General features: G+C 43.1%; 2 protein-coding genes across 2 annotated transcripts; one reads left to right on the top strand and one right to left on the bottom strand.

The window, feature by feature from the left end:
* The first annotated feature begins 3546 nt into the window (after positions 1-3546).
* sertad2a (SERTA domain containing 2a) lies at positions 3547-7630 on the top strand. Its single transcript, XM_046838127.1, has 2 exons — positions 3547-3722; positions 6767-7630. Exon 2 carries the CDS (start codon positions 6778-6780, stop codon positions 7489-7491), a length of 714 nt encoding a protein of 237 aa, XP_046694083.1. The 5' UTR covers positions 3547-3722; positions 6767-6777; the 3' UTR covers positions 7492-7630.
* A 3149-nt stretch (positions 7631-10779) lies between these two features.
* On the bottom strand, positions 10780-20103 carry aftpha (aftiphilin a). Its single transcript, XM_046838165.1, has 11 exons — positions 19734-20103; positions 16433-17674; positions 16023-16382; positions 14972-15126; positions 14601-14727; positions 14074-14130; positions 13872-13994; positions 13685-13745; positions 12751-12834; positions 12428-12551; positions 10780-12131 (listed from the first exon to the last, which is right to left on the bottom strand). The coding sequence occupies exons 2-11, from the start codon at positions 17633-17635 to the stop codon at positions 11960-11962; spliced, it is 2466 nt and encodes an 821-aa protein (XP_046694121.1). The 5' UTR covers positions 17636-17674; positions 19734-20103; the 3' UTR covers positions 10780-11959.
* Positions 20104-20309: the final 206 nt, after the last annotated feature.

The following is a 20309-nucleotide window of genomic DNA, read 5'->3' as shown; positions in this document are numbered from 1 at the left end:
GGGATTTTGCAACAACCTGCCCGCGCCCTCTACTGGTCAAAACCTGCATTAATATCCAACTGAATCATTGCTCTATTTCCTTTTTCTTCAAACTGCTTTCAATGATGTAATTATGTTGCACATTTGAAAAACGAATTTCTCTGGGAGCCAGGATGCTCAGACACACACACACACACACACACACACACACACACAAGCAGGTGTTTAGTGAAGGCTCTAGCTTAAGGTCAGGGTCAAGAACAATGCAAAGTGCACATTCACACCCAAGTGCATATAATTTACTGGCTTCAGTTGTTTTCGGCCGCCGAGTGATGCAGAGTTTGGGGGTGAAAGACACGGATCATACGTGACAGCTGTTTCAGGGCTTCTGGCAAACGGGAATGGGGGGGTAGAAGTATGGAGGAACAGCAGGAGGAGGGTGAGGGTGAGACAGACAAAAGAGAGTCAAAAGGCAGCAGTCAACTGCAGACATTCTCTTAGACACGATAATCAGCTCGTCTTTGGGTGCGGCGGCGTGAAATTTCTCCTTCACTTGAACTAGAAAACCCAAACCCTTTCCGCTTTCAATGGGTTGGAAGATGTGGAAGATCTCCTCCTATAGAGCTCCAACATTATTAGGAGGAATTTTTCAAGCTGACTGCACCCTTCTCATTTTCTCACCTACATCAGAACCTGACTTTACTAACACCTTTATGACTGAATGAATCTCCATAAAATTTAGAGGAACATCTTCCTAAAGGAGTGGAGCTCATTATAACAGTAAATTGAGACTAAATGTGGGAGGTGATGTTCAAAAAAGTGCACAGCAACCTTATGGTTGGTTGCCCACAAAAAAGTGGGCAAACCACAAACTTTCGGCCAAATCAAGTATGACGTGAGAAAGCCAAATCATTCATTAACATGGTGAAGATAAAAAAAAAAGATCAGAAAAGTCAGATTATAGCTATGAAACTCCCATATCCACTATCCAAACAAGTAGAGCTGTAAGAAGGAACCCAAAACTCCTTATGGAAGCTTTGGTAAGAAGATAAAGCACAGTATGTCTTTGGTCCAGAATGAAGCTAAGCATTAAATCTGGAGGTATCAATAAACCCACTGAACAGGTGGGTGCTCAGTACCAGTGAATATGAAGGTGAAGCCGAGCTGAAGGTGAACACTCACTAGGGGCAGTAAATCCATCCTCCTCTTCCTCATCCCTCCAGATGAGTCGCGTGTCGCTCACTCCTCAGCAGCGTCTCTTCATTTTTCTTTGTTCATCCCACCATCTGGAGCGCATGATGTCATGCAGAGGCACCAGAGAGGCAAAGAAGAGAGAAAGAATTCAAAAGCTCGAGTCATACGGCGCTCACAGATGGCAACTGGTTATTGTAACGAGGCAAAAAAAAAATCAGATTCAAATATATACAATATAAACCCAATTACAAAATAGACCCAAATACAATATAAACCCAAATACAATATAAACCCAATTACAAAATAGACCCAAATACAATATAAACCCAAATACAATATAAACCCAATTACAAAATAAACCCAAATACAATATAAACCCAAATACAATATAAACCCAATTACAAAATAAACCCAAATATAATATAAACCCAAATACAATATAAACCCAAATATAATATAAACCCAAATACAATATAAACCCAAATATAATATAAACCCAAATACAATATAAACCCAATTACAATATAAACCCAAATACAATATAAACCCAATTACACTATAAACCCAAATATAATATAAACCAAAATATAATATAAACCCAATTACAAAATAGACCCAAATACAAAATAAACCCAAATACAAAATAAACCCAAATATAATATAAACCCAAATACAATATAAACCCAATTACAAAATAAACCCAAATACAATATAAACCCAATTACAAAATAGACCCAAATACAATATAAACCCAAATACAATATAAACCCAAATACAATATAAACCCAATTACAAAATAAACCCAAATACAATATAAACCCAATTACAAAATAAACCCAAATATAATATAAACCCAAATACAATATAAACCCAAATACAAAATAAACCCAAATACAATATAAACCCAATTACAAAATAAACCCAAATATAATATAAACCCAAATACAATATAAACCCAATTACAATATAAACCCAAATCATATATTCAAAGTTTAAGGGTTCTGCATTCATACAACTTTTATATTATTATTATTATTATTACAATAATTATATATTATTAGGTATTTTATTACTCAGGTTTTCACGTTTAAACGACTGACCTCCTAAAAGTGAACCGTCACTCTTTAGGTTTCAGAATCATAACATTCTAGATCCCATAAACACAAGTAACAGTGCCCTATGGGTTCCTAGATTTTCTGAATTCTGAAACTGAAAAAAGGATTTAAAAGTCATCATTAGTCACATGTTTACGGGTCCTGAAACAGCTGAACTCTGAAACTTTAAAGCAATTTGGGTTCTGAAACTTTCCAGTCACTGTTTGTCGTGTTTTGTGGGTTGCAAATCATACCGTTAGAAGAACTTATCACGTTTTAATACTCCAAAGTCATTGCAAGTCAAGTGATTTGATTTCTAGTAATTCTAGAATTTTCACAATATAGGAACTTTCAAGTCATTGTTAATAACATGATTTGAGTTTTAGAATGTTCACCTTTCTGGAACTTTCAAGTGGCTGTGTGTTGTAGATTCTAGAACTGTAAAGTTACAGGGGCTTAAAAAGCCATCATTGTTTTAACAGTGTGAGTTCTAGGATTGTCCAATTTTGGAACATCAAAAGCCTTTTCTTTGTCATTTGATTTGGGTTCTAGAATCTTTCATTGTTTGCCACTGTTAATAACATGATTTGGGTGCCAGAATTTTTGCGATTCTAAAACTGTTGCCACTCATTTCCGTGTGATGTGCAATCTAGAATCATACATTTACAAGCTATCGCTAGTCAAGTGTTTTGAGTTACAGGAACATTACAACCACACTTCGCAGTGTGAGTTCTTAAATTGGCCAATTCTGGAGCTTTTTAGCAGCAACATTTTAGTCAAGGGATTTGAAATGTTCACATTCAAGGAACTTTAAAGCCATTGTCAAAAGCATGACTTGGGTTCTAGAATTTGCACAACTCTGAGACCTTCGAGTCAGTTTTTTTGCAGTGTGTTGTGGGTTCTAGAAAGCAGTACGATCTCTAGAATTGTCTGATTCCAGATCTGGGTTCTCATTTTCTCGTGTTCACTTTTCCCAAAAAAAACCCTGTACGGTTCTAGAATCCTAAAGGTGCTGAAAGCCATTGTGAGTTTTAAACCGGTTTAAATCCAGTTTTGGATTTTTGAAGCCAATGGCAAGTCGAGATCTTACTGGGTATCAACACTGATGCGTTTAGTATAAAGTGTTTAGTGTGTTTTTCATTTTGAGTATCAAACACACACACACACACACACACACACACAGACGCGTGCTCGCGGATATACGTGCCTAGGAGCGCGCGCAGGCGGGCCACTCGCTCTCTCTGACGTCACTGTGTGGGTGACATGAGAGAGGAGGTGCTCGCGGACACACACACACACACACACACACCAGTTCTATAGTGATTCCGCTCACTTCAGTGTGTAATGGAGTAAAACACAGCTCTGTTTCTCTCTCGTTTTTCTATACGACCTCCTCCAACTACCATGACTTCTTCTCCGAGGTGGAATTAAAGTGTTCCAGAGGATCTACATGCGGTGAGTATGTGTGTGTGTGTGTGTAGAAATCTTTATACAGTCCTCCTTCTTCTGATTCCATGTAGTCTCACTTGTTCTGGTTGTTCAGTAGATCAGATGTTCAGAAGTTGTTTGGAATGTAAACCCTAGAAGCGTAAAAGAATGAACTAATAACCCATTTCCAACTCGTTTATTCATCTATATTCTACCCGTACACGTTTTATTTCCAGTATTTGTAAATCATACAGAAGTGAATGATGAAGTTTTTTGGTGTTTCTGCTGTTCGACCGGCTGTTGGTCATGAATCAGGAAGAACGCCCCTAGTGGTCAGAGTTCAGAACTGCAGTGCTCACAGCGTCACTGATGGACAAAGTCATAATCTTTAAACCTGAAAGTCAAAACATTCAGTGCTTTATATGTATTTATAGATACTACTGTTTGCAATCTCACCTATTTTCTAACATAATTTGTGTTTTTTAAGCCATGTATCATTTGGAAATTGCTCTCTGTAGTTACTCGTAACCTTTTCTGAGTAAATGTTACAGGACGAACGAGATTTACAGCCTGAAATCACATGATGTTTCAAGATTCCACAATCCTGAACTGAATTGTGGATCCTGACATCAATCCTGCATGATAGCGATCGAGCTTTTGATTATGGTCTGGATTTTGATCGATATTTTGATAGATTTTTATGTTGATCGATATTTCACGGTTTTTGTTTTCGATTTTGGGACTTTTTATTTGAATAGATTTTTATCGAGATTTTGATAGATTTGTGATGTTGATCGATATATAGCTTCTTTTTGTGTTTGATTGAGATATTTATATCAATTTCTTTTATTTTGGTGGATATTTTTATATGGTATTTTTCTTAATTTTAATTGAGATTTTTATTTTTATTGTATAGATTTTAGATTTTGATTGAGATTTGGATTGAGATTTCTTGTCCCATGCAGATGCAGAAAGATATCTTTTTACATACTTTTACATACGGGTTGTGTTGTGTTGTCTAGGCAACAGTAGTGTTTGATTTAGAATGAGGTCCAAATAATGTTTCTGGAGGGAGTTCTGGATTGGGAATGGAAAGGGTGATGTTTCTTGTGAAAAGAAATAAAGAATGAATACACACACACACACACACAATGAGGACTGTCAGTGCAGAAACATACCATCACTTTCATTTTACTAAAACGGTGATCACGTGTGACTCAGACTGGGACATCGCGCAGTCGCTACATGTAATAAACACAGTCAAGTTTGTTTACTACTGTTATAACGCTTTATATGCTTTAAGACGTGGGCTGATACAGAAGGGATAACAAAGCAAAAACGAGCAAGATATTGACTATCGAGAATCTCACTCAATCAGCCAATCAGAGGAAGTCCTTCAAAGTTTGTGGACACCTGACCATAAGATTGCTGTGTGCTTCTTTTTGAACATCCTATTCGATATTTAATCTCCATTTTCCATTACAATGAGCTCCACTCTTCTGGGAAGATGTTCCACTAGATTTTGTGGAGATTCATTCAGACCCAAGGGTGTCAGTAAAGTCAGGTACTGATGGAGTGCAGTCAGCGTGAAACATTCATCCCAGTTGGAGCTCTTTGGAGCTCTATAGTAGGAGAGCCCATGTAAAGCAGGTCTTCATGGAGCACAGCAGAATTGTCGTGCTGGAACAGGTTTGGGTCTCCAAGTGAAGTGAAACTCACATGCTCCAGCATCCAAAGACGTGAGTTTGGTGGTTACAGTTTGTGGAAGAAGCACATCTGGGTAGAAAATTCAGGTGTCTCACTACTACATCAAAGTTCGATTAAAAATAAAAACATGTTTATACATGTCTGGCGTAAAGCTGAAGGAAGATCGAGTTGCGAAAAGGTCGCCTGTAGGCGTGAGTGAGTCAAAAGGCGAGCAGCTTGTGATCCTTATCGTCGCCTCGTACCGCCTCCTCTGGGCTTTGATGACACGGCTGACCTTCTGAGACGTTCAACGGTGAACTAACAGACGCTTCAAAGTTCAGAAGTTGTTCACCAAATTATATATATAATATAGGTACTGAAAATTAGTAGCTTTACTTACAAAGCCAAAAACAGCTCATCACTCAAACCTCATACACACAACACACAAAACCCAAAGTCATGCTAGCACGAGTTCATGTTTCCCGTAAAGCCGGTCATTCCTATAAATCAGACGCACTTCCAGGAAGTCGCTCAGACACATTCAGTGCTCATAGTGAAACAATGTGTGTTTTTTTTCTCTCTTCCTCTTTAATGTTGCTTTGCTGAGTCACAAAAGGCAAGCCTTACATAATCACGAGACACTGTATATACACACACACACACACACACACACACACACACACACACACACACACTATATTTTGTCGATGCACCGCTTCCCACCATTAAAACCCGTGTACGAAATCCCACTATGCTCTGAAGCGGGGCGCTCCAGAAAGGAAGCATCGGCGTTCCTTGACATTTATTTATTCTCTTGAGTAACTGCATTAGCAGACTGCTTCTCTAAATAAAAAGGTCACGTTTCTTCACATCTGCATTGACGGGTTGTTTGTCGGTTTATAACACGTTTTTTGAGGGTAAACGCATCGTTAAAAAAATACCTACATCCTTGAGTCTTTATTAGCTTCTTTTCTGGGGTAACAAATGTTGGTGTGATCTAGAATAGAAGCTGGGGGGTGGGGGATGGTTCAGCCCATACTTACATCTCCAGAAAACACTCTAGAATGTAGGCTTTAACAACAAGGGGTCTGTAAAACCACTCCACACACACACACCTCAATCCATGGACTTGTGGAGGGTAATCAGTGTGTAGGGGGTGTGTGTTAGTGGTTTGCTCATGGGTGTCCATGTCTGAGAGGTAGAACCAGAGATGTATTCAGGGATCCAAGCACTGAAGTCGACTCTGGTGTGTCAGTCAATGGGTCGTTCACAAATAAGAAGCTCTAAGGCTCCACAAAAGAATCGTGTTGTGTCATTATCCACCACTTGATGCAAATTGTTAACCTTATAAATGTTTGTCTCCTCAACCTCCCTCCCTCCTGCAGATACCTGCCTCATGTCGGGGACGGATCTAAAACGAGCGCTGGATCCGGAGGATGAGGACGGACCCGATCTCCAGCCCAAGATGGCGGCCATATGGGCGGAGTCCTCCACGGTGTACTCGTGGCAGAGGCAGACGGTCCTTCAGCTGTCGCTTCAGAAACTGTGCCACGTTCCCACTCTGGGCCGCCGAGTCCTAATCACCAACACGCTCCGCCTCATCCAGGAGGAGATCGGCCACCAGGGGGCGCTGCGGCCGACCCCTGTGCCTGAGGACCGCCAGAGACTTTCCCAGCATCATGTAGTGGAGGTCAGTTTGACCCCGGCGTGGGTTCTAGAGCAGGACGACAAGCCGGATTTCTGTCCTAAAAACACCTTCGCGCCGACGCTTCCGCAAACTGATGACGCAAGCGCCGAGACGCCAACACAGAGCCTTGATTCTCACCTCCAGCCCACCTCGAGCCAAACCCCCTCACCCATTACCCCCTCACCCGTTACCCCCGCGGCGCTCCTCCCGGACCTCTCACTCGATGATTTCCTCTTCTCGGACCTCGACAACTTTCTGTGCGAGTTTAACCCTTGCACCTTGAGCCTCAGTCCCACGCCAGCCTCACAGTCGAAGGTCGTGTCCATGGTGACGGATGACTTTGTCAGGACCTTAACGAACCAGCCTTTCAAAACGGACATGAATGAACTGGAGCACATTATGGAGGTGCTGGTCGGATCGTAAGGCCAAAAAAATGTTTTTTTTAAATGCCCATAATTATTTACGCAACGATTAAAATTCTTTTAAAAAGAATTGTTCGGAATACGTCAGGGGTTATAAGTCAGCTTATATTAAACGTGTACTTAAAAAAAAAAAAAAAAAAGAGAAAAGGAAAGGTAAATTGCATTACTGCAGTGTTGCGTTATTGGCTGTTGCCATGGAGACGATTGTATATTTATTTGTGTCGTACGCGTGTATTTATTCTGCGGCAGACAGTACAGGGATGTAATATATGAGCTTTTTTGTTTTTTTCTTTCACAGCTTTTACACTTTTTTATAAAGACTTGATGAAGGTACACTGTTTTGCTACTGAAATAATTTTTTGGAATAAAGGTGTTTTTTCTAGACACTTGCCTCGTTTCCTTTTTCTGAACTGTAACATCTCACAAACATCTCCATTCGCCAAGTCACATTCATGATACAGTCAAAAATTTGTGGACATCTGACCATAAGACTGCTATATGCCCTTTTCTTTTTTTGGGGGGACATTCCACATTGAGTCTCCATTTGCTCTTATAATAATCTCCATTCTTCTGGAAAGATCTAAATTTTTGTGGAGATCAGGTACTGATGTAGGTGAGAAGGTGATTAGGTCTGGGGTGCCGTCACTAGGGTTTCAAAAGTCCAGAAATTTTTCAAGACTGGAAACTTTTCATGGGAATAAACTGGGAATTTACAAAATTGCAGATTTAGCAATAACATGGAACTTAAATGTAGTTAGGGAAAAAAAATCTTGCAGGATAAATTTGGTTAATTAATTTCTTGAATCCTGCACACAAAAAACATCCATCTTAGTGATTATTCACGTAAATTACATGAATATTACACGTTTACGTCAGTTTATGGCCATATATATATATATATATATATATATATATATATATATATATATATCCCCAAATTTCTCATTATTTTCCATAAATTATTTGGCATATTTCCAAAATTCCCCAGATGAAGTTCCCATGGAAAGTTTCCAGGAATTTTTTTGCCTCTTTTGCACCCCCTAGCGTTCCTGTCATCTCAATAGGGTTTCTAGCAGGAGATCTTCCACATGGTCCAAACCCCACGTAAAGGAGATCTTCGCGGAGCTTGGTCATGCTGGAACAGATTTGCGTCTCCTGGAGAAGTCAAAGCGAACGAGAAATGTCCAGCTACAGCGTCTGCAATCGTGTGTTGGCGACGTTGTGGAAACGGTTAGGAGAAGAACCACGTGTAAAGTTGAAAGTCAGGTGTCCTGATAGTTTTAGCAGTCATACACGCCCACAATCACACGCGAGACACGGCTTCTCTTAAATTATTTTTAATTCCTTGTGTACACTAAAAGAAAATTTACACACTTAAAGTTGATTTGTTGTTTTTTTTGTCCAAAAAGAGCCCGAGCATGCTCGTTCCAACCTGGAGGGGGGCGGGGCTCTTTTATCTCTCCCACACACACACACACACACACACAGGATCATTAGGACGATTGTTTTTTTTTCCATAGGAATTTCCCCGTAACAATCTGGAACAATTTTTTTTTGTACATTTCCCACAGTCTTACTGTACACAGTCGCCTACGTGGTTTAAGTAGTTATAGTGGTACTTCCGTTACGGCTTTACAATGTGCAAAAATTCCTCACCGAGAAACAGACAGACAGAGAGACAGACAGACAGAGAGACAGACAGCACAGCAAAAAGAGGGCAGGGAGGACAGAAAAACAAGAGGGAACAGAAAGACAGGAAAACAGCTAGTGATTTGCGGGACATTTTCCCAGGATGCACAGCCAAACGAGTGCGTCTAAGACTGTGAAATGAAGGAAAGGAAGAAGAAGAAGAAGAAGAAGAAGAAAAGAAATGTATATTATTGGTCCCTTATTGGCTAAAGTACTTCAAGTTCCTTCATCACATTGGGTCACGGTACAGTGGTTTCACCTTTAAGAGTTTAAAACAACAGCAATAATCATAATAATCATTAAAAGCAGCAGCAGATCGTAGCCGCGTCGCCGCTCTTCTATTCATCTGCTAGGAGAATAAAGCGCCGTTTACAGTGTGTAACTCAAGTCATTCCCCAGACCCCCCACCCCCCAATAAAAACTAATCTAACACTCCTCCGTACTAAACTATCAGTATAATTATAGGAACTAAAACGATTAAAAACCGAGGCCTTAAAAAAAAAAAAAAAAAAAACAGCAGATCTTTGCAGGCAGTATGGTTTCATGTGTGTGTGTCCACACACACAGTATCTCACAAAAGTGAGTGTACCCCCTCACATTTTAACACCCATTTCAGTATCTTCTAAAGGGACGACACTATAGAAATGAAACGAATATATTTACTGTCCTCTAAAAATAACATTTAGCCTTTACTGTCCAAATAACCGCCAACAAAAGTAAGTACACCCTCAATGAGAACAGCTGTACATGGTGTAAACATGTAAAGTCACATGTCCTATTAATCACACAACCAGAAAAATGTGTGTATCTTGTATTAAAGCAGTTACAATTTGGGTGCTTTTAGTCCAATTACTTCAAACTCACCACTGGATGTTCAACATGCACCTCATGGTAAAGGGTCTCTGAGGATTTGAGGGGGAAAAAAGATGCAGAGGCTGTAAGAAGATTAGTATCACCCTACAACTGAGTTACAGTACAGTGGTCAAGGTCATACAGAGGATTTCTGAGACGGGTCGTGTGGTCTGATGAGAATAAGATAAACAATGGTGAAAAGGACCAAAAAAATTATCTTGCCTACGGTGAAGCATGGTGGTGGTAGCATCGTGGTCTGGTTCATCAAGGAAAATATGGATTTCAACATGTACTGTAACAGTCTGAAGCAGAACAAGATGCTCTTCCTTGAGAAACTGCAGTTTTCCAGCATAATAACGACCCCAAACACACCACCAAGATGAGAACTGCCCTTGCTAAGGAAGCTGAAGGTGAAAGTGATGGATTGGTCAAGTATGTCTCCAGACCTAAACCCTATTGGGCACCTGTGGGGGATCCTCAAGAGGAACGTGAAGAATTGTTCATTATGAAGGAGTGGAAGAGGATCCCAACAGCAACCTGTGCATCTCTGGTGAATTCAATACCAGGAGGACTAAAGAAGTGCTACATAATGATGGTGCTCACACACAATATTAACACTTTGAACACAGTTTTGACATGTTCACTGAGGGTGTACTCACTTCTGGTGGCAGTTATTTAGACAGTAATGACTGTAGAGTTATTTTTAAAGGACAGTAAATCTGTACTGTTCTACAAACTGCACACTGATACTCTAAAATATATTCCAGTTTAATGTCTTTAATATTGTCCCTTGAGAAGATACTAAAATGGTTGCTAAAATGTGAGGGGTGCACTTACTATTGTGAGAGACTGTATGTATGTATGATGTATATTTTCCACTATTCTGATATTCCTCTATTTTAACCAGTGTTTCCTCAGCAAAGCAATATTTAACACACACACACACACACACACACACACACACACACACACACACACACACACACACACACACACACACACACACACACACAGAGAGTGGGATTCATACTGACCCATGAACATAACCCATGTAAAAGAAAATCTTATCCCTGATTATATACACACACGCACAGATCCTCTAAACACAGCTAGGACCATCAGGGGATTAGGGATGCACCGATCCGATATCGCAAAGTATATCGAAGAGCAGGCTCATGTCTTCAAATCGTGGGGGGAGGGGGGACGCTTCAGAGTGTGTAAGTGTAGTGTGTGTGTAATACAAGTGAAGAGCTCATTGAGAGCTTCAGTGCATTTGGGGGTGGAGCCAAGTAGAGAGCTTTAAAACATGAAAAGCAGGGCCAGGAAAAACTTCCATAGGGGTGGGGCCAAGTGGGGTTTCAAATAACTTAGGGGGTGGGGCCAAACTGAGTGCTCCAAATAGCTTAGAAGGTGAGGTTTCATTGTGTTCATGGGGACGGGGCAAATTCAAGAGCTTCAAACATCAGAGCTGATGCCCCCACCATCAGAGGGCGTAGGGTAAGGTGGAGACGGCTGGTCAGCTCCAGATTGTAACTAAAGTTGGGGCAGATATCGGAGCAGACTGGGGCAGAGAGATCAGTTAAGAGAGCTGAGTGGAACACGGAGGGGGCGGGGCTAGTTTTAAAAAGAGACCCCGGTGGTAGAAACTGATGTGCAGCCACAAAACTAAGCCCAAAATGGTGACCTATAGTGCTGATGTCACATGATCAGGCTGGTAACTGACTGAATTCATGGGATGGGTGCATCCCTAATGAAGACGTGTCCTCACCTCTAGAGACTGAACAGTCATCATCTAGTCTTCACTCGTCTTTTACACTCTCAAATAACAAAACTTAAAGTGACTCCAACAAGCGGAGAGAAAGTGAACTGAAAACAACAGACAGTGTGAGGTTAGAGAGGTGGAGAAAAAAGAGAGAAAGACGGAGCGATCAGTCCGGGACAGGAGAGGGAGATGTGGAGGCACGGGAGGATGGAGGAAGAGGAGTGAGCGTGGAGGGGAACATCAGCACTTTGGCCTGCATGAAGGACAGATCAGGCAGTGTGGAGATGACACGCCGAGCCTCTTCGCTCAGATTCTCCTCCTTCTGCGTCTGCACCCGCCTGCACACACACACACACACACACACACACACACACACACGTCAATCCCATAATCCTCCTCCTCTCATTAATACTCAATGTTGAGTAATATTCTGTAGCAGCATGAGACAGGTTTTTAATATTACTACATATTGTTTCTATAGCAACAGGAGTCCCTTTGATGTCATAAAGAAGAGTCTCCAGTGTCAGTGCTTTGTAACAGAGATACGTCCGGAGTGCACCAAAGTGTGCATTGGAAACAGTGTGTGCTGCCCCCTATTGTCTAAGTAGTGTTACTACAGGCGTGTGTGAGAGACCTCGTAGAAGTGTTGGTCTTCTCCACGGTGGACATGAGACGAGTAAAGGCATCCACCACGCGGCTGCTTCCCCCGCTCACGTCCAGCTTCGCCTGGGTCAGCTCATACAGCTCCGGGTCCACGCCTACACACACAAAGTACATGTAAGCACACACAGACCCTAATGCTAATGAGGCATCATGTACATATAACATATAATTTGAAGGTATAAAACAAAACAAAAAAAAAAAAAAACAAGGATGAAGAAACAAAAGGTCTGGAGGCGGAGATACATGTCGAAGGCCACCCTGTCCACACAGTGTGACCCTTGACCTCGAGCTGACCTGGTATGGAAGTGGTGGCACTGGAGGGCGACTCGTCCACCGGGCCGAAAAAGTCCAGATTCAACAGAGACGAACCTCCACTCGCTTCAGGGAACGAAAGAGTGCAAAAAAAAAAAAAAAGGAAGCAAGAGAGAAGAAACAGGAAGAGGAAGACACAAAAAAGAGAGCAGCGGAGTAAGAAAGACAGACACCAGAAGAAGAAGAAGAACGTGCATGTTGTTAGTACAATTAGAAAAATAAACGACAGTCTTAAAGTTAACGACAAACGTCAGAGATTTTTTTTAAAGTCACCCTAAACTTTTTAAATAAATGAAAGCCACACCTCCAACTCCATTAAACCACGCCCTCTCATCCACAGGCTCCACTTTCCATACTAATGCACGATTGGCTGTTACATTTTATAGCATCACAACAGCACATTCACTGTTATGAATTTACCGCCATCTTGGATGTACACATGTGGCCAAAAGTATTCAGACACCTGCCTTTCCCACTCATATCTCCAAACCGTTCCCACCACATTAGAGGCACACAATTGTCTCTTCACTTGAACTAGAAGACCCAAACCTGTTCCACCTGTGCACAAAGCCAGCTTTAATATAAGCTCTTCATGGGTTGGAAGATCTCCTGGTTTGACCTCCTCACCTCACCCCCACTAACACCAATGAGGCTGAATGAAATCTTAGACAAATCCCCACAAACTTTAGTGGAACATCTTCCAGAAGAGCAGAGCCTATTAATACAGCGAATGAGATCAAAACATGGAATAGGAGCACCAACCTAATGCTCGGGTGTCCACAAACTTCAGCCCGTACGGTTTATAAGTTTTGGGTGACTTTAAAGGTTGGTTAATGCCTGCTGTGTTAGAAGGTTAGAAGAGGAAAAGCTGTACATGTATTCACTAGACCAACATATGAAGACTCCTTGAACCTACCATCCAAAGGGTTTGTAAGGCCACTGCTGCTCCAGTCGAACTGCACCGGTGGGAGGGACTCCTTCAGGGCGGGTTGGAAAAATAGGAGAAAAGTTACAACGTGAATGCATCACTCCCTCATACACTCTGGATGGAAGTAAAATCAGCAGTGAATAAACCAAGGCTAGGGGTTCTGTAATGCACACACCTGAGCAGCGTCGGTGGGGCAGGCGCTCATTTCAGGGGCAACAGACGGAGACTGCGCTATGGAGGCGATCATCTCAGCAGCAGACACGGGCTTTACAGGCTCTTTAGTGGGTTCCAGCATTCCCTAAACAGAGAAGGAAGAAGAGAATGAATGGAAAATATATAAGAAAGCAGCAGAAGGAGGCAAGGAAGCAGGTTCTCACCAGACTGGCTGCATACATGGGCACAATAACCGGCTGCTTCTTCTGACCTGTGAACAACTGAGAGAGAGAGAGAGAGAGAGAGAGAGAGAGAGAGAGAGAGAGAGAGGTTTAATTAAACATTCAACAATTTGAGACATAAAAACTGTCCTGGCTCACACTGCTTTCGCCTGTGAAGTCCGCGTTCACAAGTCCAATCACGCGTTCACAAGTCGAGTCTGCGTTCACAAGTCCAATCGCGCGTTTACAAGTCGAGTCCGCCTTCACAAGTCGAGTCCGCCTTCACAAGTCGAGTCCGCCTTCACAAGTCGAGTCCGTGTTATGCTCGCTCGTCAAGACCATGTCTGCTCGTCAAGTTCTCTCATTAAAGAAGGGTTCACTCAAAGTTTACTCACTAAACTAGCTTTGGTTTGCTACATTGCCCAAACGTGAAAAGTTTCCATAAAACCCGCCTTAGTGGGACGAGTGACATCAGTCAATAGTCTGAACTCCACAGTGACACTCGGGTGTTGCGTACGAAACACACTCACTATGTTCCGCGTGTCGATGCCCAGTGAGCAGAGCAGAGCTTTGTTACTGTGCGAGCCGCCCCACTGATACCTCAGACCAAACGCATTGTGGATGTCTTGCAGCTGCTGCCAGATGCCTTGCAATCCCCTACATCAAACAGAAAGAGATATTAATATCATTTGGCTTTGAGATGGTACAACCTGTACTGCTGTTCTTATCTCAAAATTGCATATCTGTTGATGTGGTTCAGCATTTAAACAACAATCCAATGTTCTGACCCACATCCAAGCTCAAAGAGGAAACCTCAGAGTCATCACACCTTCAGGAAGCAGTGACACACACCATGTCCTGTACAGAAGGAAGCAATGTGGTGTGTGGGTGGTGCTCTTACCCACTGACTGGTACAGGCTCTTTCTCCTCTTTGCTTGATCCATCACACGGTTCTAGAAAGGATTTAAGAGAGGGCACGTCCCCCTCGACGTGAGACAATGAGATCTCAAGGAAACTGGCCAGGAAAAGCTTTTCCAACCGACTGACCAGAGAAACCTGCAGGTAAAATGAGGATGTAGACAAGAGAGAGAGAAAATCTGAGAGACCAAAAATCTGAAAGTTTATTAGTCAAGTCAAAGACCCAAATATGGTATATGAGATAGCAAACAAAAACCTATATAACTCAAATCATACCCATCAAAACAAACCTACATTATATGGACATAAGTATTGTACAGGAAATCTTTGGATGCGGTTTAATAAAGTTTTGCGTTCACTTGAACTTGGAAACCAACATCTGTTCCAGCATGGTGATGCCCCTGTGCACAAAGTGAGCTTTATGAAGATCTGGTTTACATGGTCTGAAGAGGAAGATCTTGAGTGGCCTGCTATAGAGCTCTGATCTCATCCCTACTGAACACCTTTGGGATGAATTGGAACGCACCCCAGGTCTCCTCACCTACATCAATTTTGAAACACAATCCAAAATCTAACGGAACATCTTTCCAGAAGAGCAAATTGGGACTAAATGTGGAATGTGACGCTCAAAAAGCTCATAGCATACTTATGATAAGGTGTCCACAAACTTTTGGCAATATAGTGTATGTAACCCAAATCAAACAAATAGGTGGTGCCAAATGAGTTTGTGTATGATTTTAAAAAATGCTTGCAAGATTTTGTTTCCACTTGATCTGAGCGCTGTGGAGAAGACCAGGTGAACAAGCCTGACTGGCCACATTCCTGAAAATGAAACACAGCCTGGTATCCTGTAGGACTTAAGCCTAGTTCTGTTCCTATGTTACTGTGGACAGACTGTAAAATGTAAATTATAAAATCAATTCATCTAAACAACAGGGTTTCGGAGGAACGTTGTTTCGTTTTTACTGTGTACTGTGTACCACTGTGTATAGTAAAAATGACAATAAAAAGCCACTTGACTTGACTTGACATACTATGCTGTTGTCTTTCCTGAACTCTTCTCCGTTGCCAGGAGGGGGCGCTGAAACAGGTGGGATTTCGTGCCAGTCGTCTTTGCTCTTCTCCGAAAAGGTCGAGTCCTGGTCCTGCCCGAAAGCTGCCCACGATTCCCCAGCATCCTCGTTCGACTTGCTGAACGCCTGCCACCCCCTACTGTTATCATCAACACCGCCTTCGATAGGTGCCGAAGTAAAGTCAGCAAAACTGTCGCTACCCGGAAACTCTGCGTTTTCCGACGCCTCTTCGCCTTCTTGTGCTGACTTGCCGGGTTGTCCATGTGCACCGAAGTCGCCAAACTCGTCCTGGTGAGTGCGCACCGTTTCAGAATCGTTTTGCTCGACAGACAGTGAAGTGCGGGCGATTCTGAAAGTGTGCAATGTTGCACTGCCCCCTGCTGATCAAACTCGGCAAAGCCAGCACCTCCAAAGGAGCTGGCATCCCCGAAATCACCAAAATCTCCAAAGTCCTCGTCATCATCTTCAGCCAGCTGGCTATGATCAGCAGGAGTGGCGGTCTCCTCCTGTAGGGGAGGCGAAGGAACCGAACCCGTCGTACTGAAATCCCCAAATTCCTCGAGCGCCTCCGTGGAAAGAGGTCTACCGAAAGAGGTTTCTGTTTCGGTCTCGGTTTCTGCGTCGTTTCCAGACTCTTTCTCTTCCGTTGGCTCGCTGCCGCTGACTCGCTCATCCATGGAGATGAGGGACACCCTGTTATCTGTGTTCCCTTTAACCTCCAACCCATCCATCACCACTCCGTTCTGCGATATTGATTGCTGTGTGCTAATGGACTCAGCAGCGTTTGAGTCCTGATGTGCGTGATCAGTGTCCTGATCCTTTTGTCCATGGAAACCCCAGTCTCCATTGCTAAGGCGATCCGAAGGCGTGGAAGCAAACCCTGTTACACAATCGTCCTTGATGTCATTGTCCACCGCTTGGCCAGCTATGCTAGCTCCATGATTTTCCTCACTTTGTGGTTGGTTGTCCTGTGCAAGTCTCGTGTCATGATTCGAGTTTTTCCAGTTCACACCACCTTCTATGTGGCTGGGAATGTCAGCGTTTGAAAAAGCAGCAAAATCAGCAAAATCCTCATTGTCACCGAGGATTGCATCTGGATGGCAACCCACCGAGGGACCCGTTTCCCTGTATATATGGCGTGATGGAGGAATTTCCTCTGTGCCTAAATTTGCAAAGCCATTTGTGAGAGGTTCGTTGCCCCCTCCGTTGCAGTCCACGGCTTCGCTATCAGTCCAGGCGTTTACAGGAAGGCCTGAAAAGTTTGTGTAAGCCCCATGCGGATGCTCCGTAATCCTTTTCAGCTCCTCCACACTAACAGTCCTACAAGCCGGAGCATCCCCTTGGCTGCCGTTCGACCTGTTAAGTCCGACCACCCGGCCGTTAGCGATAAACTCGGGCGGCGATGTGGCGTTCAGCGCCTGCAGCTGGTTGAACGTGGTGGGCGTCTCGAACTCGGTGAAACTGACGCTGTTGGGGACGCCGGTGAAGTCGCTAAACTCCTCTTCGTCCTCATCGGCGCCGTCCTCCAAGGGCGGAGGGGAGGACGAGTACATGTGGATCACGTCCGGCTCCATGGGGTCTCCACGATGAGCAGGCAAGCCGAGACTTCACACCTGGGAAAGGATGCACTGGTTAATGATTGCAGAAAAACTTGCCATTTTAACACTTTCTACTCTGTTTAAAGGAAAACGCACAAGAACCTAAAAATATCTGGGTAGAACGTTCACTTAGGAGGTGAACGCGTTTACTTGCAAATCATTAGGTTCCGCAAGCTCTCTGGTGGCGCAGAAACCAAAAGAGCATCGGTACGGCTAGTTCTAGTTCTGCAGTTTTGTCTAGTTTTCATTGTGTTCAGAGACACCAATTAAAAAAGGCTTAATAGCTCGGATTTTCTCAGTTCACTCATTCAATTACATTCCCATTTCCCCTTTTCTGACAAAGTCCTGCTGACACCTGCACGATGATCTACAGCACTCCTGAGCCTATTTATCAACTCCCCGCCTTGTTGTCGAGCTCAAATTAAATCACCAGGACCTTTCATGGGAGAGCAGACAGATGGACCCCCCCTTTAGGATCGACGGTAACGACGTGATGAGTTCAAGTTAAAGTCTGAAGAAACAAAAATACAAGACGGCACTCCGGATTGTAACGGCCTGCGTTTAAAGCAGAAACCGCTAGCTGTACATATTTATCCAGCAGCCACATCGACCTGGTGACCTTGAGCTGTGAAGTGTGGGTGAGGGTTTACACCACCAGTTACAGCTTTAAGGACACATTCTGTGTGCTTTTTTCCCTCAGTGTGCTCAGTTCTGATTACATTTTTCAGCACTTTGGACAGATTTGGCAAAAGTATTTGGACACCAGGCTGTTCTACCTCCAAACTGCAACCACAAAATCTTTTCCCTTCATTTGAACTAGGAGACACAAACTAGTTCCAGCATGACCAAGCCAGCTCCGTGAAGATATGCTTTACATGAGGTGGAAGATCTCCAGCACTTTGACCCTACTGGGATGAACCCCAGGCCTCCTCACAAGTTAGTGATGAAAAGATCAGATTGTTGTAGTGGATTGGTTCTTAAACTTGTTTTGAGTCATCAGATCCCCAACACATACACATACTTTAAGTATTGTTTCAATAATTTATATATGTATACACCATAGCGTATATAGGAGTCACTTGATAAAAGAACGAACGACTCGGACTGGAAGAGTCGAGTGGTAAACGACTCAATTCCGTTTCCTGTGCGTCACCTACAAAGATTTTAAGATATACCTTTTTATTCGTCCCACAATGGGGAAATTTCTCAAATTGCGATACTTCGCTCGTGCTCATCATCTCGTCCAGTAGAAAATGAACAAGTCACTCTTTAAAAACGACTCGTTCTTCTGAGTCACATTCAAAAACGAACGAATCGTTCAAATGATTCATCGCTACTCCTCACCTCCACCAGTGCCTGACTTTCACACAAATCTCCACAAAATCTATCGGAACATCTTCCCAAAAGAATGGAGCTTATTATAAGAGCAAACAGGGACTCAACATGGAATGGGACGTTCAAGGAGCTCAAATGTCCACATAATGTTTCCAGATCTTTACGGAATGGGTATTCTGGACATGTCCTCAGACTACTACAAATCCACTGAAATGGGAGACCCCTTCTTTAGAAACACGTCTTTACTTTGACAGAAGGAAAAAACAACAATTACAAGCATTTGTTGCCATAGAAACGCATCTGTAGCTGCTTTTAAAACCGTTGTTCTAACAGGAATGAACAGTTTCTGACCAATCAGGATCCAGAACTCAGGTTTCTACACAATATCCAGGTCTCGTGGTACCTCCTAGACACCTCCTCGGTGAGGTCAGTGCTGAAGACTTGGCTTTTGTGGTGGGGGTTGGAGAACCTGCCCATGTTTGCTCAAGGGCCCAGCCCTGAGGAACAGGATTAGCATAGGGTTTCATAGTAACATATGGCGGAGGAATGACAGGAAACCTTGAGGTTGTTCCTGGTCTGAAACGTGTCCTTAACATGACAAACCAGGAAATCCGAACCTCCCTGGATCTGCTCGTTGGTTACACATGCTAACACTGATGATGATGATGTTGTTGTTGATGTTAATGCTAGCTCACCAGGAACCCCCTTCTCCTTCTGAGCAAATCAGACATGAACCTACCTTATGAAGCTCGACAGCACTCTCGCATGGTTCAGGATCTTCTTCAGTCGCTTCTTGTCCTTGAATTGATAGTAAAAGTGTTTAAAAGAGGATTGAGACACAGCCGGCTAAGGCTAGCTAGGCTAGCTAGCGCGTCCCTGTCTTCTTCTGCTTCTTCTTCTCTGTCTCTGGATGAGAACAACTTCTACATTCGGTGAAACATGTCGGACATTTAGGGAACAGTAAATGGAGTGTCCATGTGTCCACGTCTGATATCAGGACACACTTGTTGTGTCCGAATAAAAAGCCCCAGTTTCGGGTTTTACTGCCTGCGCCGCGCACCAGGAAGTGTTTGCTGAGGCGCACGTCTCCTGCGCATGCGCACTGAGAACAGGTGAGCGCGTCGGGAGGAGGAGGGGGTGTTTACACTGTCATAGACATGTAGGAATACATGCAGGTGTGGGTGGGTGTGTGTGTGTGTGTGTGTGTGTGTGTGTGTGTGTGTGTGTGTGTGTGTGTGTTATAAGATAATGATGGGAATGAGATCATGGTGGTACAAGAATGAAAAGATGAGATAAACAAAGTCAGGAAAACGAG

This window comes from Silurus meridionalis, chromosome 24 (assembly GCF_014805685.1).
Source record: "Silurus meridionalis isolate SWU-2019-XX chromosome 24, ASM1480568v1, whole genome shotgun sequence".
Classification (NCBI taxonomy): Eukaryota; Metazoa; Chordata; class Actinopteri; order Siluriformes; family Siluridae; genus Silurus; species Silurus meridionalis.
The sequence above is the reverse complement of the archived record's forward strand: the minus strand, read 5'-3'. Positions and strand labels throughout refer to the sequence as shown.